This window comes from Schistocerca americana, chromosome 3, assembly GCF_021461395.2.
Source record: "Schistocerca americana isolate TAMUIC-IGC-003095 chromosome 3, iqSchAmer2.1, whole genome shotgun sequence".
In the NCBI taxonomy this organism is placed as follows: Eukaryota; Metazoa; Arthropoda; class Insecta; order Orthoptera; family Acrididae; genus Schistocerca; species Schistocerca americana.
The window spans coordinates 990,807,006-990,831,161 of NC_060121.1; the positions used below are offsets into that span (position 1 = coordinate 990,807,006).

Below are 24,156 nucleotides of genomic sequence, written 5' to 3' on the forward strand. Positions count from 1 at the left end.
CATCTTTGGGGAACTTATAGACATAGTATTTTCACCATACGGAAGTATGTTATAAGAATGATATCTCGTACAGGTAATAGTATCTCTTGCAGAGAACTCATCAAACTGGTATTTGGAGAACTGTTTTTCAATACATGTATTTACTGATGACCTTTGTTGTTACTAACATTTCTTTTTCCTTAAAAGAATAAAATAATACGAAGCATGAATGTAATTCTGGAACCAAAGACGTCTTCAAATATCACTACTTCTAAGAACCTTCTACATCGCAGCGCGTCAGCAATCGTCGGTTAATATATCGAAGAACTAAAACCCCGCCTCGATTGCGAAAAAAGCACCTAGTGTTAACCCAGGTTTCGGCGTGGATAACTACACCTTCTTCAGAACAACAATAAAACGCACAAGTGCCTAAGAAGACCTTTGTCAACGATTAAAAGAACACCATAGCTATACATTTATAAACGAAAAAGAAAAGGAAAACACAAACAGTAAATGTGTACAAAGTCAAAACCACTACTTAACGTAATAGTGTACGCTCCACTTCACACCGGCCTGTGTTCGATGGGCCATGACCCGCCATAAAGTTTGTGGCGTGCTACGCTGCATGCACTGTCACTGGAAGCGCCTCTGGAGTAATGTCAGGACTCCTAGCTAGTCCATACTCCACGCCACATTCCATACCTCAAGTATTCCTGCGCACATATGTACCCTCCAGGCGCAATATTCCTATTTGTCAAGTGCTCCTGCGCTCTCTATGTCATTCAGGCGCAACAATCTTACTGCTTTGGTGCTCTCGTATTCATACTCCGCACTATGGGCGCAATGTTTTTACCATAGTCTTTCCAGTGCGCTGTAGCACCACTCTGTGCTTTCTGGCAATTCCATGTTTACTTTCCAGATGCTCTCGCAGCAGTATCAGCGTTCTGGACGTATTATTATTATATTTTCTATCCTTGCAGATAGGCTCCAGACTGTTCGCTCTTCAGTTGCCCCCAGCCATTCTGGGTCCACCCACACCAGCCTCTAATATCCAATCCTACAGAATCTACTCCTGGTGACATCTCTGACACACTGACTGCTGATTCTCGGCAGATGCCACGATGGCTCCCCATCCTATGCCTCCTGATAGCACCACCATCGTTTTCTGGGGGAGGATGGATGCTGGATCGTTTCTCTCCATCAAGATGACTTTGCCATCTCTTTACTAGGGGGAAGGGATGCTACATCTGTGGCCACTCGCGTATAAGACAGCAAACAGTCGCACACCTGCATCCTACGGGTGAGCACGTGGCAGGTGTTATTTTACGGTTTCGGATTTCCCACCACCATCCCCATCACCGACCAGTGCATGCCTCACATGTTAGTGAGTATCATGAACAGCAACCAAACAGGCTGGTTTGTTGTTCACAGAATCTTCGGCAGCCGCCATGAGAGGTGCCAGGCTTGCTGAACGTAGCCCCTGCATCCATGACTGTGGCACTGCTTTCGTTGACTCTATTTCACCTCTGCATCACGTTCCCACGAGTAGGTCACCCCATAGTCAAGCGTCGCCAGTTCACACCGAGCTCTCCACGGACGAGTTCCCTGGGCTTTACACCAACCACTGACCCACTCCATGTATCAAAAGCCTTCTTGGAACCTCCAGTGGTCTGCTTTCTGACGTCAGCTAGTCCGGCGACTTAGTATCTTCACCTCCGACTTCATGTGCAGCTACCAGCAGTCGTTTTCATGCTACACAGAGACTTGGCCTGTGCAACGTCAGACCTCCAGTACTTAGGTTCTACTGCACGTCGTAGTATTCGTGTAGTTAGAGACAATAAATGCACGACGTGAGATTTTCACACTACTATTTGCACTTTAGCATTCTTCGATGGACACAGCTTGAAGTATCGAAATCATTGTTCAAGACAGAGACATGATTGATAAGTTCAAAATGGTTCAAATGGCTCTGAGCACTATGGGACTTAACTTCTGTGGTCATCAGTCCCCTAGAACTTAGAACTACTTAAACCTAACTAACATAAGGACATCACACACATCCATGCCCGAGGCAGGATTCGAACCTGCGACCGTAGCAGTCGCGCGGTTCCGGACTGAGCGCCTTAACCGCGAGACCACCGCGGCCGGCGATTGATAAGTATTTCTTGTCTTTGTATAATTAAGCTCCAAAGAAGGAGGAGAGAAGCTTTTAACTAACCACCAATATACTTTTTGTTCACAGTATACGTGGGCATTAAATATTGCCACAACGAACACGACCTGCGTCATAACAGTCCCCATGTAAATTACCCTTAATCGCAATTCCTGGCTTTCCCTGAATCGGGATAAATGGGAAAATAAAGTTTCAATGGCCAGGTAATGCATGGAACGAATAGAAATTGAATAGAATTTTTAGAAAGTGTGTAGCTAAGTGTTAGCTGGAGAAAGAGTGGGTTAGTGTGACTGGTATTGACGTAAGAAATGTATTTAATTCGAAATTGGAAGGAGCGGTTCATAGCAAAAGAGTAAGTATAAATAGAGACGCGAATATGGAGAATATTGAATGTAATCAATATGCAAAAATAAAATTCACACAATAAGAAAATATGGAATACGCTGACAAATCAGTTATGGGACTAATTTATTTCTTTATAAGAACCTAATTAATGAATGTTAAAATGTAGGTTCAACCTCAATTCACAATGTGAAAGCACTAGAATTGATTTCTTGTCTACGCATACAAAGCGGTAAGTCGTTCAAATGGCTCTGAGCACTATGGGACTTAACAGCTGTGGTCATCAGTCCCCTAGAACTTAGAACTACTTAAACCTAACTAACCTAAGGACATCACACACATCCATGCCCGAGGCAGGATTCGAACCTGCGACCGTAGCAGTCGCGCGGTTCCGGACTGCGCGCCTAGAACCGCGAGACCACCGCGGCCGGCCGCGGTAAGTCGTGCTACATACGTGTTCGCATCCGGGTGTGTCTTTCCTGGAGGAATGCGGATCTTCCACGCGAGTAATTTTTGCTTGTTGTGACACTGTCTACGTTCACGAACTGCATAAGCCGTTTCATTTTATTCCCTTATTGACCATGTTGGATCACGTAACAACTTCAATTCCTTTTCTTTCTTTGTTGTTTCTTTCTATTTCCCAGTACTCCCTCATTGTCTCCCCACGTCGTCTTTCCCCTTTTCTGTCGAAGTTGTTCCCAATTTTTTATTTCTTCTGCATTGAAAGCCTTTTAAATTCAGTGTAGTAAATATGCCGTTCTATTTATTCAGTTATACCGACTGGACGCATGATGTTGAAGCACGTTTTCGAAGGACGCGGTTACAAGGGAAGTGATCACGATATTTAAAATAGTGTTATTTATATTATTATTTTAATTAATTTCATAAGGCTATGAAGGTTTCTTCCTGCAAAAGACGCGTCAATTCTACCACTTTTCGATTGCGAAAGGTGCTTGAATCTGTGTTTTAACACTGATTTTAACATCTACAAGCCTTTATCTGTCGCCGGCCGCTGTGGACGAGCGTTTCTGGGTGCTTCAGTCCGGAACCGCGCTGCTGCTACGGTCGCAGGTTCGAATCCTGCCTTGGGCATGGATGTGTGTAATGTCCTTAGGTTAGTTATGTTTAAGTAGTTCTAAGTCTAGATGACTGATGAGCTCAGATGTTAAGTCCCATAGTGCTTAGAGCCATTTGAACCATTTGAACCTTATCTATGATGGATAAAAAAAATGGTTCAAATGGTTCTGAGCAGTACGGGACTTAACATCTGAGCTCATCAGTCCCCCAGTCTTAGAACTACTTAAACCTAACCAACCTAAGGACATCACACACATCCATGCCCGGCGCAGGATTCGAACCTGCGACCGTAGCAGCAGCGCGGTTCCGGACTGTAGCGCCTAGAACCGCTCGGCCAGCCCGGCCGGCCCTATCATGGATACAATCAAAGGCAATTATTTATTAGACCCAGATTAGTTAATGAAGTGGGAACACGAAAAAAGAAGTAATTGGAGCTCCTGAGTTACTAGCACATTACATTCCACCCAGAAAAGCACGTAGTAAAGAGGTAACAGGTATTGACTTGCCTTTAGCATGAATATGTTCTGTCAACAGCTGTTCACTCTAACGTAGCACAAAGCTGGGCTGCTAATACAAGTTCTGCCATACTTATTGTTTTCATAAAGGATATGTTTTGAAATGGTCACTGATGTATGTTGCGTTCCGCAAGTAAGTGGCAATGTGAGATAAATTGACGGCTAATTATTAAAGAATTTCACAGAGAACGGATGATTTGAGACGTCGGGTCGAAGGATGGATTCACGTAATTCCGGGACACCACGTCTACGGTTACCATGGGCAGTCGTCCGGAAGGCTGTCGCACTCGGGTTTTTCCCTAATTACTGCAGCGTCTGGAATACAGATGGTGACGTGGTAATCGAAGCCGGAAATATGGTACGCTGGTCCGTGGCTACTCACCCAGCCGCAGCGGATCGGTGACGGCGATGAGGGAGGCCAGCTTCTGCAGGTAGTTGACGTCCATCACGACGACCACGTCGGAGCTGAGGTTGAGCGTCACGTTGGTGTCCTGCAGGACCGCGTCCAGGTAGCGCGTCCAGTTCATCTGTAGGCATCGAGGCATGCCATGACATCTCAGCAAACAGTATCTTAATTACAGGACTATTACAAATGATTGAAGCGATTTCATAAATTCACTGTAGCTCCATTCATTGACATATGGTCACGACACACTACAGATACGTAGAAAAACTCGTAAAGTTTTGTTCAGCTGAAGCCGCACTTCAGGTTTCTGCCGCCAGAGCGCTCGAGAGCGCAGTGAGACAAAATGGCGACAGGAGCCGAGGAAAGCGTATGTCGTGCTTGAAATGCACTCACATCAGTCAGTCATAACAGTGCAACGACACTTCAGGACGAAGTTCAACAAAGATCCACCAACTGCTAACTCCATTCGGCGATGGTATGCGCAGTTTAAAGCTTCTGGATGCCTCTGTAAGGGGAAATCAACGGGTCGGCCTGCAGTGAGCGAAGAAACGGTTGAACGCGTGCGGGCAAGTTTCATGCGTAACCCGCGGAAGTCGACGAATAAAGCAAGCAGGGAGCTAAACGTACCACAGCCGACGGTTTGGAAAATCTTACGGAAAAGGCTAAAGCAGAAGCCTTACCGTTTACAATTGCTACAAGCCCTGACACCCGATGACAAAGTCAAACGCTTTGAATTTTCGGCGCGGTTGCAACAGCTCATGGAAGAGGATGCGTTCAGTGCGAAACTTGTTTTCAGTGATGAAGCAACATTTTTTTCTTAATGGTGAAGTGAACAGACACAATGTGCGAATCTGGCGGTAGAGAATCCTCACGCATTCGTGCAGCAAATTCGCAATTCACCAAAAGTTAACGTGTTTTGTGCAATCTCACGGTTTAAAATTTTGCGGCCCCTTTTTCTTCTGCGAAAAAAACGTTACAGGACACGTGTACCTGGACATGCTGGAAAATTGGCTCATGCCACAACTGGAGACCGACAGCGCCGACTTCAACAGGATGGTGCTCCACCGCACTTCCATCATGATGTTCGGCATTTCTTAAACAGGAGATTGGAAAACCGACGGATCGGTCGTGGTGGAGATCATGATCAGCAATTCATGTCATGGCCTACACGCTCTCCCGACTTAACCCCATGCGATCTCTTTCTGTGGGGTTATGTGAAAGATTCAGTGTTTAAACCTCTTCTACCAAGAAACGTGCCAGAACTGCGAGCTCGCATCAACGATGCTTTCGAACTCATTGATGGGGACGTGCTGCGCCGAGTGTGCGAGGAACTTGATTATCGGCTTGATGTCTGCCGAATCACTAAAGGGGCACATATCGAACATTCGTGAATGCCTAAAAAAACTTTTTGAGTTTTTGTATGTGTGTGCAAAGCATTGTGAAAATATCTCAAATAATAAAGTTATTGTAGAGCTGTGAAATCGCTTCAATCATTTGTAATAACCCTGTATTATGTGTGTAAAAAATGGAACTTTTAAATTTCACTAAAATACCCACACTCTATGCAACAGGAACTTCTCATTTACCAAACTGGCACGAGTCAGAATCAAGACCTGGCTCTCATCTTAACTTACTGATGCAAAAATGTGTTATGCATGCTGGCCCAAAACTTAGTTATACAGATGCACCGGCTGAAAGGAAAAGTGTTACAGCATTAAGCGGGAGCCCGTTTTTTAACAAACTTTGGGGAGATAACAATTACTGAATTTCAGATATACCTGTTTTGCAGACTACTGTGTTTTTGCTCTTCTATATAAATGCTCAAATATGCTTAAGTGCCTTTGTCCCGTTATCAGCAGTTACTTATATTCATTTGTATAAAATTTAGACATGTTTTAATTAACAAGTATCTTCTGGCTGCTTTCAGGTGTGCACTTGTAACAGAGACGTCAGTAACATTGCTGCATAATAATGTCGGGATATTTACTCGTAATATGGACTTGATAGCAGTTTCTCTTCTTTTAAAGACAATAAAACCACTTAAAGGAAATTTTAGACTTTTTTTCAAACGACTCATGCAACAATCCTTAACGTTCGGTAGTTTAACTTTCAGATGCTACCCTTGGACTGGAGTTACCAGGCCTTTCCGTGGTAGGTATTTAGTCGAATTTTCGTCAACCCTGGTTTTTTCCGCTAAATCAGTATTTACCATCGCACAGTGAAGTTGCGGACATCCTGAAACCCATCCAGGTAGGTGGACTGATTGTTTAAAGGATAGTGGGAGACCGATCCGCTCCGCCGCACGACCAGCAGGTCTTCTGTGGACATTTGGCGTCAACCTGACCGCCACAAACAGAAACGAGACCCATCAGCGAACACGGTAGCACGCCGCTCAGTCTCCCAGTTGAGTCAGCCTCTCTGATGTCTGTGTTGCGGTGTCAGCAATAAACGACGTACGACAACTACCGTACCGTCTTCCAGTAATCTGTTCCGGATAGTTCGCGGTGGCTTTTTGCCTACGACCACAGCCTAGATTTGTGCTGTTGTCCCGTCTATTCACAAGCATACGATATTCTCGTGGTATAGCTCTTCTGTAAGGACACTTGCCTGCTCTTCTTGACACATTGTCACACTGAGTCTGTGAGATATGCAGTATATGCTCCCATGTTATTCGTGGCACTTATTCGACCTTTCTCAAAGCCCGAAAGATAGTGACAAGCTTCATGTGATTGTCCTCTGCGCACGCTGTGTTGTGGTGTGTACGTGGGAAGTTCGAGTAACAACCAAATAGCCAACATATACTCAGCCGCTAACTGAGTCGCCAGTTGGTTATAGACTCTGATAGAGCTTCCATCGAGTCCTGGACCTATGTTCAGTTTCGACGCTTCAGTTGTTTCTCACCGCCACAGACACTTATATCTTCACTCATCTTCTCAGTGATACTATAATTAAGGGCAGGTTTACTATCTTTTGGTTCAAAAAATCGGTCTTTTAAAAATTGCATTTTTGGATCCATCTAAGTGTTTAGAATCCATCCCCGAAGCGGTTTTTCCGAATACGGAACGGAAATGTTTGTTATTCACGGCTGAACAAAAAAATGGACCTGCCTGAAACCGGCCTTTTTCACGCACCAGTTTTTTTCTTTCGGAGGACGAGCTATTGTACCGGTGCTTGGGAGGAAACACACAAAATTCAAATGAAAGTTTGAACGCGTGTGTTTGGGAGTTAGCCCCCAAGCATTTACATTCTGGTGCGAAGACTGTGGGGTTGCGACTTTCCTGGCAGTGAGCAGCTTCAACGAAGGGTATTGAGCAATTCTGAAGACCATGACAACGATGGACGCCACCCTGGGACTCTATTCGACGCAGTTCGCCAAGCTATCGGACGACCACCGGATTCAAGCGGCCGAAAACCGCTTGTCACCGGCCGTGCGAGCGGCTCTGGAGCAGCGCAGGATGGCCCAGATCGAGCAGAACGCCCTCTGTGAGGAAGAGGAAGGACTAGTTTATGGACCCGGAATAGCAGACTGAACGTACGTTGCATGATATTGCATTTATATGTAGTCAAAACTTCAAACGCGTTTTTCTCGAAATGACGTTTTTTTATCGCGCGGTATGGTAACTTCAAATCTACTGAACCGATTTGCATGATTCTTTGTTTCCGACGAAGCTAAGTAAATTGTCTAGGAGTTGTACCGCTTTTATTCCGGTCCATCAACTACAAATATTTTTACTTGACCGACGAATTCGAAAAATTGATGAAAAAAACCCTATTTTTCTTCAAATGGCCACAATTGTGTTTCCTATGGTCCAAATAACTTAAGCGAGGTGTAACTCCTACAGAATTTTATATACTTCCCTAACGTCAACTCAGTTTTGATTTCAGGCGAGCCGGCTGACCTGTGATTTACCGCACTTGGAGGTGTACATCGAAATATTGTTTCATTCCGATGGCACTTCCGCCATTAATCTTCGATATTTCCGGTCGAAAAAATCCAATTTCTAGAGTAAATATCAATAAACATTTTGACCCAATTTGACATTGATATCTATAAGACATCCCGAGAAAAAAATTCTCAAAGAACGTGCTTTTTTCGGGCCAAAGATAGTAAACCTCCCCTTAAATTAGACTAACAACCCTGGAGTTTCCTTGTAAAGAAACATTTGAAAACGGAGTTAAGTATGCCTCCTTTTGTTTCCTTAGATTCAGTTTAAGGTCCTACCTCGTACGCGAGTGACTGGACACTAATTTTGGTTCCACTAATAGCCTTATGGTTCAAATGGCTCTGAGCACTATGGGACTTAACATCTGAGGCCAACAGCCCCCTAGAATTTAGAACTACTTAAATCTAACTAACCTAAGGACATCACACACATCCACGCCCGAGGCAGGATTCGAACCTGCGACCGTAGCGGTAGCGCCTAGAACCGCTTGGCCACAATGGCCGGCTAATAACCTTATATGCGGCTAGAATTTCTTTGGGTTTTGCGAAAGATCTTTCGGCCATACTGTGCTACAACAGTCATTGATGGCTTCACGCTTTGCTTTCTTGACAGCCAAACATTTCGGCAATATTGTGCTAGTATAGTTACTGATGGCTTCACGCATTGCTTTCTTGACACCCAAACTGGTTATCTGGAAAAAATTTGCGCTGTTCGGGTTTCAACGGCGGTCCTTGCGGTATTCGAACAGATTCCTACCGAGAAATTGTTCGGTCTCCAAAAACATTGTCCTATGTTCACGGAAGTGGCCCGTTTCTAGCGAAGAATGACCTTTATTTACTCAGTATCATTTCTGCTTCTCATAATATATGTCTTTGATAATGTATCGGCCTTAACACTGCCGTTATCGTAGGAATAACAGCTACATACCAGCGTAACGACATTGAAGGCGGTTTAGTTTCGAACGGCTGCGTAGCTGTTCTCGTCTACCAGACTCCATCACACGCGAGCTCCACCATAACTGCACTGTGGCTGAACAATGGGAGCTGTACGCGCGGTCAGCGCATCCGATAACCAATTGACCGGAAAACTGTCCGTCCTAATTTCCCAGGCCACTGATCCTCACGCACCGCGGAAACACCATAAAAGCTCTTCCTGTTACCACCCTGCACTGTACAGATGTGGTCTGTCGCTGTGGAAACGCATGTATCCAAATTCGCTTTTAACGCACTACATCCTTTTCAGCGAGCATGTTAGTGTTTAACAAGCGGATCCATGGTCACATTAGCGGTTTTAAATATTTTACACTTTTTAATTTCTATAATCTCTCTCTCTCTCTGTCTCTATGTCCTTCCTCAGTTTCAGACACTGGCCCTGGTGCAATCCACGTGGAGGTACTCTCTTCTTCCTTACAGTACAAGATGTCTCTCAAACTTCACAATGAAATAACATCACCGATAATAAACTTGTATCCAATGGATCAAATAAAAAATGATTTCATCTTGTAATCTGTTGCAATCAGGACGACACATTGGACCGAAATTTAAACATTTGATTTGGTCATCTCTTTTATTCTACAGCGACATCAAGTGAATAAGTCATGCTAACTGCCAGCAAATTAGCGTATTACACAAATTTTCTCTTATTTTAATTTGACGAAATTAGTTTATGTAACCGAAGACACATGTTTTGGCGATGACTTGTGTTCTACTCGAGTCTAATGAGTTCTGATGCTTGTAACACTTGAAAATGGCCTAACGCCGCATTCTAGATTGTGGAATAAGACATGTATTACAATCAAATGGCGATTATATCTTTAAGGGGCTCCGGAAAGGCTCAAAATCATGAAAAGTTCAATTTTTACTTTTTTGCGTTTTCTGAATCTGCAGACTATTACCTTTTAATACATATATAATTTATTCAATTCCGAAGACTGCAACTATTTTTAATTTTTTTTGAAATGTGTTCTACATGGGCGTGACCCACTGTAGGGCTGTTAAACTGCTGTCAAATGGTGTTATTATTAACTTCCGTGTTCATCAGGTACATTTTAGTGATGTGAGATAAAGTATGCGTTGTGGCTAACCTGTGATGGTTCAATATATATCGCTGGTGTGATTGTCGATTGTTTCATGTTTATTTACTGTGTCGTTATCTCGAAAATATTCGTAATTAATTCTGTTTCTTGAGTCTCTGTTTTGTTGAAGTATAATAATGAGTAAAAGTAAAGTTATTAGAAATCCTCTGAAGGCTTTTAAGAAAAGGAGAAATGATGGAAAGCCAAAGGTATGTGTTATTACTGTAAACAATAAAGACGATAAACAAGTGAGTGAACCTAACCTCTCAAGTACACCTGCCCATAGCAGTTAAAGTGGGAAAGAAAATACTTCACAGAAGAAGCTTGGTTCAATGAGTGAAAACTATGAATGTTTTATGGGCGAATCGGATGTGAATGAAATATTTGATATGTCGGTTCTCAAAGGAATTTTTTCAAACTGTGTAAGATGTATTCATTGTAGTGAAGTTGGTCTGGAACTCTCCATAATAAAGCACGTAGGACTTGCTAGTGAAATACAACTGAAATGTGATAAGTGTTCATACATGACCACCTTTTGGAACAGTGTTGCAGTAACTGCAACTGAAGAAAATGGTAGCAAAATCTACGAACACAACAACGAGCGATGCTTGCTTTAGACAAGGAACGGCTTCGGGCTGCAGACAGGGCTGTAAAGAGTCTAGAAATACAAGCAAGAGTAAACAGGAGGAGGAACAAGAGGAAGCTGGAGGAGGAGTTTGCAGAGGATGAAGATAATCCATCCTATGGACCTGGAATGCACTAAAAAGTTAATCCAATCTTTGTCGCTCGATTCCCAAAACTTTTATTTTCTCATACTAATTACATGTTTTCCAAGGATCTTCCAAACATATTTGTTTCAAACTTTCAGTAAATGTTACACAGTACCTTCTGCATAATTTAACACAGCCTTTTTCCAAAAAACTGTATATTTTTGAATATATAAATAAAAAATTGCAAAAAAATCATCTTTAATAACTGAACTAAAATTTTGTAAAATCCCTGTGTTAAGTTGTAGCCCATATTCCAATAAATAATCTGTAAAAAGTTCAACTTTCTACCTCAAATACTTTGTGAGGAAAGATGTAATTTATAAGCGTTATTTTAACATTGCAAGTATAGGGCGTTCCGGAGCCCCTTAAAACAATATTAATTTATCTTTCCTTCTCCTAGTTGGCAAAATGATGCGTAAGTATTTGAGATCTCAGCCCATTTATGCAGCTCGGGTATTTTCAAAGTGACGAATATTCTTCTTTCAAAATACTTCGAGAAATACACTATGTGATCAAAATTATCCGGAACCCTGGCTGAAAATGCGTCACAAGTTCGTGGCGCCCTCCATCGGTAATATTGGAATTCAATATGGTGCTGGCCCACCCTTGACTTTGGTGAAAGCTTCGACTCTCGCAGGCATATGTTCAGGCAGGTGCTGGAAGGTTCCTTGGGGAATGGCATCCCATTCTTCACGGAGTGCTGCACTGAGAAGAGGTATCGATGTCGGTCGGTTAGGCCTGGCACGACGTCGGCGTTCCAAAACATCCCAAAGGTGTTCTGTGGGATTCAGGTCAGGTATCTGTGCAGGTCAGTCCATTACAGGGATGGTATTGTCGTGTAACCACTCCGCCACAGGCCGTGCATTATGAACAGGTGCTCGATCGTGTTGAAAGATGAAATCGCCATCCCCGAATTGCTCTTCAACAGTGGGTAGTAAGAAGATTCTTAAAGCATAAATGTAGGCCTGTGGTGTGATAGTACCATGCAAAACAACAAGGGGTGCAAGCCCCCTCCGTGAAAAACACGACCACACCATAACGCCACCGCCTCCGAATTTTATTGTCGGCACTACACACGCTGGCAGGTGACGTTCACCTGGCATTCCACATACCCACACCCTGCCATCGGATCACCACATTGTGTACTGTGATTCGTCACTCCACACAATGTTTCTCCACTGTTCAATCGTCCAATGTTTACGCTCTTTAGACCAAGCGATGCGTCGTTTGGCATTTACCGGCGTGATGTGTGGCTTATGAGCAGCCGCTCGACCGTGAAATGCAAGTTCTCTCACCTCCCGCCTAACTGTCACAGTACTTGCAGTGGATCCTGATGCAGTTTGGAATTCCTGTGTGATGGTCTGGATAGATGTCTGCCTATTACACATTACGACCGTCTTCAACTGTCGGCGGTCTCTGTCAGTCAACAGACGAAATCGGCCAATATGCTTTCGTGTTGTTACGTGTCCCTTGACCTTTGCAATTCACTATCACATTGGAAACCATTGGAAACATTGGACCTAGGGATGTTTAGGAGTGTGGAAATGTCGCGTTCAGACGTACGACACAAGTGACACCCAATCACGTGACCACGTTCGAAGTCCGTGAGTTCCGCGGAGCGCCCCATTCTGCTCTCTCAGGATGTCTAATGACTACTGAGGTCGCTGATATGAAGTACCTGGCAGTAGGTGGCAGCAGCACAATGTACCTGATATGAAAAACGTATGTTTTTGGGGGTGTCCGGATACTTTTGATCACACAGTTTATTTTCAGTTCCAGCATTCATCTGGTGATTAAGGGAAAGCAAGAACGGTAATCGAAGAATTAGAATTACTTTTAATTTATAACTGGGGCAATACTATACATTTTATTACTTCCAGAGCTTTCAGTTAAGATCTAAGTAACATTCAAATCAACTTTATACGCGGAAACAACGTAAAACGGGAACGAAAAGCAGCGAGAGGAAAAATAAACAGTTTTAACGGTGGAAATCACGAGTGCGCCGGATCTGGTTGCCGACAGCGGTACAACCAGCAGCAGGAGTTTGTTTGGAGAGAGCTAATTGCTGTGTGTGTGCGCCGCGCGGCTGTTCCAGCAGCCTCCAGCGGCCACCTGGCCATCGGCAGGCGGCGCAGCGCAGCGCCTGTTTAACTCGTGACCGTAATCCCAATTTAGCGGGCGCGCCTCTGAAAGGGCCGCCAGAAAGCTCATTTCCGCGGCGGACACAGCCGCCGCTCCGGCCAGAATATTTGATTAACAGTATCGCGCGCCGTACCTGCGGGAAAGCGCCGCCTCGCAGTGCTCCTGTGCTGGAGCGGCGGGCGTACTGGGCCACCAGCGGCCGCGCCGTCTTAACTCACAACGACTTGACGAACAAGTGCTCGTGGCAGAACTTTTAACGTAGGTTACTTGGAAGTGGTGTATTCGTTGCAGTAGGCACCATACTAAACCCCAAGATGTGACCGCAAACTTGAGATAAAACATCAGAATGCTGTGTTACCTGACCCCAACGATCCTTCCATCTCTATCAGTTCACCTCCTAGTGCAACCACTGGCTCCTCAAAATTAACCCTGTCAAAACCCAGGCAATAATTATAGGCTTAATCACCGGCACCTTCCGTCCCCGCGACTTTTACCTTAGCATTTGTAACAGTCCTATACAGGTAACTAAAATACCTCGTAGTAACACTTGATCGCTGGTTAATAGGGACTTCCAGTATCAGCCGCACGCAGTTGACGTCAACAAGTGTATGGGCCTGAAGATGACTTTGTTACAACGTTGAAAATAGTTGCCAAAATATAATCGACATCTTAAATACAGCTGGAGGAATTTCTTCATTTTTAATGTAGACTAATAAGGAAGCCCCATATACAAACCATTCAACAGAACGGGCACAATAGACCAAAATTACTGAAACTACTAACTGGCCAAACATGGGGACTGCATCCTTCCACACCTATGTAGCGCTAATCCGACCCATCCTCTGCTACGATAATGTGGCATGGACTTCCGCTCCCTCCCCCCCCCCCCCCTCGCCCCCCTTTTATCAAGCCCTACAAATCCTCGAACGCCACGCCCACCTCCTAGTCTTTCGGTTCCGCTTACCCTCCCCCACCCGTATCTCGCTCATGATCTCGGAATATCCACTGGCCTATGGCAAGGAATTTTATTGCATGTTATGGGTACGAAACGTGTAGCAGCAGAGTTTTTTGCAAAGTTTTTGAATTACGACCAAAAACTAAGTCGCCGAGACATCGCTCAGGAATTGCTGAATGAAGTCGACAACGATCCATAACTTCTAAAGAAGGTTATAAGAGGTAACGGAATATGGGTACACGGGTATGACGTCGTAACTAAGGCTCATATCCTCTAATGGGAACTGCCGGAAGAGCCAAGACCGGAAAAAATTCCACAATTTAGATCATATGTGATAGTTCTTTGTTTTCTTCGATTAAAATGGAGTAGGGCATCATGAGTTCCTGTCTTATGGTCGTACGGTCAATAAGGAATACTATCTGGAAGATAGGCGCCGTTTGCGTGAAGGAATCCGAAGAAAACTACCAGAGTTATGGGAAAACCCCTCGTGGAAATTGCATTGCGATAATGCTCCCACTCACACCTTTAAATCTACATCTAAGTAGATACTCTGCAAGCCGCCGTACGGTGCGTGGCGGAGGGTGTCCTGTACCTAAACTTGTCATTATCTTTCCTGTTCCACTAGCGGTAGAGGGAGTGAAAAACGACTTTCTGCGTGCTTCCGTGTAGCCCTAATTTCTCGTATCTTATCTTCGCGGTCCTTATGCGCGGTATATGCTGGCGGCAATAGAATCGTTCGGCAGTCAGTTTCAAATGCCGGCTCTCTAAATTTTCTCAGTAGTGTTTCTCGAAAAGAACGCCTCCTTCCCTCCAGGGATCCCCATTTGAGTTCTCGACGCATCTCCGTAACACTTACGTGTTGTCCGAAGCTACCGGTAACGAATCTAGCAGACCTCCTATGAATTCCTTCGATGCTTTCCTTCAATCCGACCTGGTACGGATCCCCAACACTCGAGCAGTACTTAAGAACAGGTCACATGAGCGTCCAACATGCGGTCTCCCTTACAGGTGAAGCACTCTTTCTTAGATTTCTCCCAACAAACAGGAGTCGGCCATTCGCCTTCCCTACGACACGCTCGTTACATCTCAAATCGCTTTGCAACGTTACGCCCAGATATATAAACGACTTGACTGTATCAAGCGGGCCACTGGTAATACTGTATCGGAACATTACAGGTTTGATCTTTCCACTCATCTGCATTAACTTACGTTTATCCACATTTAGGCCTAGCTGCCGTTCATGACACCAAATGGAAATTTTGTCTTGTATCTTCCTACAGGCGCTGAACTTTGACAGCTTTCCATACAGCACGGCTTCATCAGCAAACAGCCACAGATGGTTGCCCACCCGACACCTCCAAATAATTTACGTACGTGGAGATCAACAGCGGTCCTATGACACTTCCCTGGGGCACTCCTGACGATATCCCTGTCCCTGATGAACACTCGCCGTCGAGGACGACACACTGGGCTCTATTATGTAAGAAGTGTTCGAGCCACTCACATATCTGTGAACTTATTCCATGTGCTCCTACAATCGTTAACAGCCTGCAGTGGGGCACCGTGCCAAATGCTTTCCGGAAATCTGGAAATATGGAATCTGTCTGTTGCCCTTCGTCCTCAATTCTTGGTCGTGATAATTTGGGCAAAAAATAAAACCGTTATGTTGCCTCAGCCACCGCATTCGCCTGCGACTTCTTTCTATGCCTGAGGCTGAAGAGAACCACGAAAAGCCCGCATCTCGTGGTCGTGCGGTAGCGTTCTCGCTTCCCACGCCCGGGTTCCCGGGTTGGATTCCCGGCGGGGTCAGGGATTTTCTCTGCCTCGTGATGGCTGGGTGTTGAGTGCTGTCCTTAGGTTAGTTAGGTTTAAGTAGTTCTAAGTTCTAGGGGACTGATGACCATAGATGTTAAGTCCCATAGTGCTCAGAGCCATTTGAACCATTTTTGAGAACCACGAAAGGAAGTCGTGTTGCCGCTATTAGTGAGATAAAAACAGAATCGCAGAAGGAGCTGAACGACATAACGAAAAGTGAGTTCCAGAAATGATTCCCAGACTGGAAACGGCGTTTACAAAAGTGTATTATACGAGGGCTATCCACAAAGTACGTTTTGGAATTAAAAATAAATAAAGTATTGGAAATTTTTTTTATTAGATACAGATGAAAGCCACACTTAAATACTACTTTTCTACATAGTTGTCATTTAATTTAAGGCACTTATCGTAGCGATGGACGAGCTTGGAAATTCCTTCGTCGTAACATTCGGCCGCCTGCGGCTTCAACCACGTGGTTGATCAGTAACCCGGTAGAAATACGATTTTTGTGGATTTCCTGGAAAGAGGCACTACAATAAACTCTCAAAGGTATTGCCAAACTCTGCACGACCTCAGAAGAGCAATACAAAACAAGCGCAGGGGAAAGTTGGGCTCAAAGATCTTGCTGATTCACGACAACGCCCGGGCCCACACGGCAAATGCCACTCGTGAAGTTCTCGAATTATTTAAGTGGGAGTTGTTTCCTCATCCGCCGTACAGTCCCGACCTGCCACCGAGCGACTTCCACTTATTCCCAGCAATGAAGAAGTGGTTGGCTGTGCAGCGTTTTGATGGCGACGCACAGCTTCAAGAAGAGGTAACCACGTGGTTGAAGGCGCAGGCGGCCGAATTTTACGACGAAGGAATTTCCAAGCTCGTCCATCGCTACGATAAGTGCCTTAATTTAAATGGCAACTATGTAGAAAAGTAGTATTTAAGTGTGGCTTTCATCTGTATATAATAAAAAAATTTCCAATACTTTATTTTTAATTCTAGAACGTAATGTACTTTGTGGATAGCCCTCGTATTTGAGGGGAATTATTTTGGGGGTGAAAAAGTTGATGAATTAATAAAGATTGTGTAAGAAAAACAAAACTCCCCGTTATTTTTTGATCACACCTCTCCAGAAGAAATGAGTGGCGACCCACGACGATTTCCGTCCTTTTACTCGGAGGAGGCAGTGTCGGTGTGAGCGCTCGGGCAGAAGCCCCGCCGCCGCCGTTGCGCCGCCTCGCGGCACTTTGCGCGTGCGAGAGCCGCGAGCAGGTGCGAGCGGCGGCGGGGGTAGAGCCCGCCTCCCGCGGCGGCCGTAAAGCCGTCGCCGTCTCCGCCGCCGTGCTCCGCCCTCGTCTGCTCGTCCCGGCACACACAACCACTCCGCCGCCGTACGTGCACCCGCTCTGCGGCTGACGCGCCTACTTGCCGGCAGCACCGAAAACAGCCAGCCTCACCTACCCTTCAAACTATTCTTTTTGCTGACATCTCTAACCGGATTTTCTTGCCCTCTTCTACATCTTTTTTTTTGCTTCCTTTATTGAATTTCGATCCCCCCCCCCCGAAGGCGGCGGGCTGGCAGCAGCTTACTATGCCGCTCTTCAGCCTACAGACTTTGTTAAAAAGATGAAGAGAATAAATAATAAAAACAGGCGATAAAATCGGAGACTTAAATAGTAACATGGCGAAAAAAATCGTGGAACTTAAAACATAGAACAGAGGGATGATGATGCTAATAAAATATATACGAAGCAGACAGGTAAAACAAGAGACAGACAATTAAAAAACACGGCGACAGTCTGGTTTGTGTTCGCAAAAGACGTAAAATTCACACTTAGCGACAGCATGGTTTCTGTTCGCAACACGAGAAAGACGAACAACACTGAACGTTCACTGGAACACTGCACTAAAAAGTTGGCAAATGTGACATAGTACAGCCGAGGGCAGGTGGGGGGAAATTGGACAGATGATGGGAAAATAAAAAAGGGGGGGAAGGACAGGAAAAGCGAAGGGGGGGGGGAGGCGGGAGAGGAGCCGATGGAGGATGAGGACCCATAAGAGGGGTGGGGGTGGGGGGTGCTGGGCAGACGCGACAGGGAGTCGGGAAGGCCGAGGAGGGGAATACAAAAGGACTCGGGGGGGGGGGGGAGAAGGGAGGTAGGGAGAGGTTTGGTAGGGAGAAAACAGGATGGAAAGGGGGGGGGGGGGAACAGAGAGCCCAGGAAAAGGATGGCGGAAAGGAGGGGGGCGGGGATTCTACATCTGACACTGCTAGTCTTTAAAATAACGGCATTATAAAAGCGGCAGCAAAGCATGTCAATTTGCCGTCGACTGCACTACACGCTTGCATGTGAAAATTAATGTTAATAGGAGTAACGCTATCTAAATCTATCCATACACACATATATACAGGGTGGTCCATCGATCGTGACCGGACCAAATATCTCACGAAATAAGCATCAACCGAAAAGGCTACAAAGAACGAAACTCGTCTAGCTTGAAGGGGGAAACCAGATGGCGCTGTGGTTGGCTCGCTAGATGGCGCTGCCATAGGTCAAGCGGATATCAACTGCGTTTTTTTAAAAATAGGAACCCCCATTTTTTATTACATATTCGTGTAGTACGTAAAGAAATATGAATGATTTAGTTGGACCACTTTTTTCGCTTTGTGATAGATGGCCCTGTAATAGCCACAAACATGGCTCACAATTTTAGACGAACAGTTGGTTACAGGTAGGTTTCTTAGATTAAAATACACAACGTAGGTACGTTTGAAAATTCTACTTCCGTTGTCCCAATGTGATACATATATCTTTGTGAACTTATCATTTCTAAGAACGCATGCTGTTACAGACTGATTACCTGTAAATACCACATTAATGCAATAAATGCTCAAAATGATGACCGTCAACTTCAATGCATTTGGCAATACGTGTAATGACATTCCTCTCAACAGCGAGTAGTTCGCCTTCCGTAATGTTCGCCCATGCATTGACAATGTGCTGACTTATGTTGTCAGGCGTTTTCGGTGGATCACGATGGCAAATATCCTTCAACTTTCCCCACAGAAAGAAATCCGGGGACGTCAGATCCGGTAAACGTGCGGGCCACGGTATGGCTCTCCGATGACCCATCCACCTGTCGTGAAATATGCTATTCAGTACCCATTCAACCGTACGCGAGATACGTGCCGGACATCCATCATGTTGGAAGTACGTCGCCATTCTGTCATGCAGTGAAACATCTTGTAGTAACATCGGTAGAACATTACGTAGGAAATCAGCATACATTTAGACTGCCATCGATAAAATGGGGGCCAATTATCCTTCCTCCCATAATGACGCACCATACATTAACCCGCCAAGGTCAGTGATGTTCCACTTGTCGCAGCCATCGTGGATTTTCCGTTGCCCAATAGTGCATATTATGCCAGTTTACGTTACCGCTCTTGATGAATGACGCTTCGTCGCTAAATAGAATGCATGCAAATAATCTGTCATCGAGAATGAGATTTTCACTCTGCAGCGGAGTGTGCGCTGATATGAAACTTCCTGGCAGATTAAAACTGTGTGCCCGACCGAGACTCGAACTCGGGACCTTTGCCTTTCGCGGGCAAGTGCTCTATCATCTGAGCTACCGAAGCACGACTCACGCCCGGTTACTGGCAGAAGTAAAGCTGTGAGGTCCGGGCGAAAGGCAAAGGTCCCGAGTTCGAGTCTCGGTCGGGCACACAGTTTTAATCTGCCAGGAAGCTTCAATCTGTCATCGGCCCGTAGTTTCTCCTGTGTCCAATGGCAGAACTGTACACGACGTTCAAAGTCGTCGCCATGCAATTACTGGTGCATAGAAATATGGTACGGGTGCAATCGATGTTTATGTAGCATTCTCAACACCGACGTTTTTGAGATTCCCGATTCTCGCGCAATTTGTCTGCTACTGATGTGCGGATTAGCCGCGACAGCAGCTAAAACACCTACTTGGGCATCATCATTTGTTGCAGGTCGTGTTTAACGTTTCACATGTGGCTGAACACTTCCTGTTTCCTTAAATAACGTAACTATCCGGCGAACGGTCCGGACACTTGGATGATGTCGTCCAGGATACCGAGCAGCATACATAGCATACGCCCGTTGGGCAATTTGATCACAATAGCCATACATCATCAAGATATCGACCTTTTCCGCAATTAGTAAACGGTCCATTTTAACACAGGTAATGTATCACGAAGCAAATACCGTCCGCACTGGCGGAATGTTACGTGATACCATGTACTTATATGTTTGTGACTATTACACCGCCATCTATTACAAAACGAAACAAGTGGTCCTACTAAAACATTCATATTTCTTTATGTACTACACGAATACGTAATAAAAATGGGGGTTCCTATTTAAAAAGACGCATATATGGTGACTCTCGTAAGTGTCTTCAGGCGCAGTTTCTCTGGTGACCTATGTATAGAAATATCAGTGAAATATCTCAAATATTTTAAAAAAAGTATGTCCCAAAGCCATGGGTAAAGCTCCTCTTACAGTTCTGTATCTATTTCAAGAAACCTGCTGTACATACTATCTGCAAAGAAATATGGAGGGGTAAGAACAAGAATCCTTCTGCATTGGTAGGTATGGTAACATGGAGAGAGAAGGAGGTAGGAGGACATGAACACAGATATGGGATAGGAGGCGATGGACAGAGAGAGGGGTAGGGAGGGGGTTCAAATGGTTCAACTAAGCACTATGGGACTTAACTGCTGGAGTCATCAGTCCCCTAGAAGTCAGAACTACTTAAACTTAACTAACCTAAGGATATCACACACCTCCATGCCCGAGGCAGGATTCGAACCTGCGACCATAGCAGCAGGGCGGATCCAGACTGTAGCGCCTAGAACCGCTCGGCCACTCCGGCCGGCCGAGGGGGAGACGGGCAGAAAGTCGAGGAGATGGACAGAGAGAAGGAGGTGCAATAGATGGACAGAGAGAGGGAGAGAAGAACAAGGATAGAGAGAGGAGGAGGAGGAGGAGGAGGAGGAGGAGGAGGAAATGGACAGACAATGGAAAGAGGAGAAGATGGACAGAGACAGGGAAAAGGAGAAGATGGAAAGACAGAGGGGTGGGGAGGAGGTGGATAGAAGTAGGGGTGAGGAGGAAATCGACAGAGAAAGGAATGAGGACGAGATGGACAGAGAGAGAGGACAGAAGGAGATAGGTGGAGAGATGGCAGGGAAGGAGATGGACAGAGAGGAAAGAGGAGGAGATTAACACAGACCAGAGGAGGACGAGATGGACAGAGAAAGGAGGAAGCGGTGATGAATAGAGAGAGGCGAAGAAGGAGACGGACAAAGAGGGGGGCGCAGGATATGAGAGGTGGGAGGAGGAGATGGAAAGAGGGGAAAGGAGCTGATGGTCAGGCAAAGGAAAGAAGAGATGGACAGAGAGAGAGAGAGAGAGAGGGGAGGGAAAGAGAGAGAAAGGAAAAAGGAAGAGATGGAGAACAGGCAAGGAGGAGATGGGCAGATATAGGAGGAGGAGGTGATTGACACAAAGGGAAGGAGCAGATGGATAGAGAGAGGGGGATGAGATACGGATAAAGAAAGGGGGAAGGAGTAGCTAGAGGGGGAGGAGGTGATTGGCTTAGAGGCGACTTTGAGGAGGGAGGAGAAACTGGACAGAGGGAGAAGGAATAGAAGGTCAGACGTGGGAGGAACAGATGAACAGGAAGAGGGGGAATGTAGAAGTGGACTAATAGAAGATTAGAATAAATACATACTGGGGCGACGCCGGGTATTTAGCTGGTTATCTATAGAAGGAAATATTACACAGCTGGTTTCTCGTTCAGAAATCGCATCTTCTTGTGAGCAGCAGAAACGTCTCCTGGCAAGTGTCAGAATTCGACAGTGGCAGCATAGTGGCCTGTAGAAACCCACAGTTTATCGTTCCTTGCTACTGCTGGTCGCGCTGGTCGGGACACCACGTACATCGTGAGAATATACACCATCCGTCCGAAGAGTCCAAAAAAAGCACTCCGTCTTCAGGCCACGAGTGGCCTACCGGGACCGTCAGACCGCCGTGTCATCCTTCGAGGAGGATGCTGATAGGAGGGGCGTGGGGTCAGCACGCCACTCTCCCGGTCGTTATGATGGTTTTCTTTGACCGAAGTCACTACTATTCGGTCGAGTAGCTCCTCAATGGGCATCAAAAGGCTGAGTGCACCCAGAAAAATGGCAACAGCGCATGGCGGCCTGGATGGTCACCCATCCAAATGGCGGCCACGCCCGACAGCGCTTAACTTCGGTGATCTGACGGGAACCGGTGTATCCACTGCGGCAAGGCCGTTGCCAAAAAAGTCCAAAGATTGATTTTATTGCTGGCGTGCAAGACAAGCGACGTCAGCGCAGTAACTAAGGCGGCAGCTTCAACCAACAACTGTAAACAACGGATGTGCTTTCCACCAGTCATTTGCGAGCAGGCAGTGTTATTAAGTGGTGGACGTGTGGCCGTAGTGTGTCATCAGTGTTGTATCACAAATGGCGAGGGAGCAACGAACTGAGCATCTCTAGATCAAGTGTTCAAGGCATTCGTCTGAGTATTTTGATGAAGAAAAAAGGTCCCGCACATTTTGACTCCGGAACAATAAACAACGATGCGTGGACGCCTGCCGAAACTTGCTCGAAAAATTCCAGACAGTTCTTTTCTGGAAGAAATCATCATGGATGACGAGATTTGGCACTATCCATACGAACCTGCAACGAAAACGATGAAGTCCAGAATGGGTCTCTGATGGTTCGCCAAGACCGAAGAAGGTGCGAGTTCGCGCGAGTTGAACAACATCCCAATGAATCTCATTTCTGAAGGTTCCACATGCTCTTATAAAAGTTCTCTGAGTTAAACTCAAGTGGAGGCAGACCTGGAGCATTCGAACTACCATCTTAATTTTTCATTTTTTTTTTATTAATGTAGTCTCGAACCTTTTTGGACCGACGGGATACGTCAGAGGCTTCAGGAGGGCCATAAGCCGAGCAGGGTCTCAACGGCCGCACGCGTCTGGCGTCCGAAAGGACAAACGCTTCGTTCTCCCGGCCGTGCATGATTGTACAGATACGACTCGTACCTTGAGTGAGAAGTGGGCTGCACCGCATCAGGGCGAGTGTTCTCACGGACAGTGCGACGATACCGGAGACTGCGCCCTCGACGAGGAAGGCACAGAGCGGCACCACTAGGGGCAGAGTCCACAGCGCTACGGCCGACTGCACCACCAGACACTGGCTAGGGTGGTGCCACTTCCTCTTTTCATTCGAGTCCCAGCCTTTCAGCCTCGTCATTTTCCATTTCCTGGCCATCTCATTTTTTTTTACCTCCATAGCATCTTTTTCCTGCTTCATTTGCAATACCTCTATGGTTTCTCCTCTCGTCAGTAAAATTCAGTCTCTCGTGTGTTATTGAAGAATTTCTACGTGTCTTTGTTCTTTTTCCGATTTTACGCTCTGCATTTGTTCTTCCGAAACTGTTTCCTGGCCATCTCATTTTTTTTGACCTCCACAGCATCTTTTTTTCCTGCTTCATTTGCAATACCTCTATGGTTTCGTCAGTAAAATTCAGTCTCTCGTGTGTTATTGAAGAATTTCTACGTGTCTTTGTTCTTTTTCCGATTTTACTCTCTGCATTCGTTCTTCCGAAACTGTTTCCTGCCCATCTCATTTTTTTTGACCTCCATAGCATCTTTTTCCTGCTTCATTTGCAATACCTCTATGGTTTCTCCTCTCGTCAGTAAAATTCAGTCTCTCGTGTGTTATTGAAGAATTTCTACGTGTCTTTGTTCTTTTTCCGATTTTACGCTCTGCATTCGGTCTTCCGACACTGTTTTCCCGATTCCTGTTTTCAATCATCGTACGAACGTCGAAATGGCAGATATTGAGATTGCCCGTCGTGCTATAGTACGGCAACTAGAGTCACTCACTTATGGAAAGCCATCAG

The 24,156-nt window shown here is 45.5% G+C and overlaps 1 protein-coding gene and 1 pseudogene across 1 annotated transcript in view; both read right to left on the bottom strand.

The window, feature by feature from the left end:
- Nucleotides 1-24,156, bottom strand: part of LOC124606918 (neprilysin-4-like) — a 734,039-nt gene that overhangs the window by 78,332 nt on the left and 631,551 nt on the right. Inside the window, exon 10 of the mRNA XM_047139027.1 lies at nt 4,469-4,613. Coding sequence (XP_046994983.1) covers nt 4,469-4,613 — 145 coding nt within the window. The remainder of the gene's footprint in view (nt 1-4,468; nt 4,614-24,156) is intronic.
- LOC124608721 lies at nt 22,405-22,522 on the bottom strand (annotated as a pseudogene).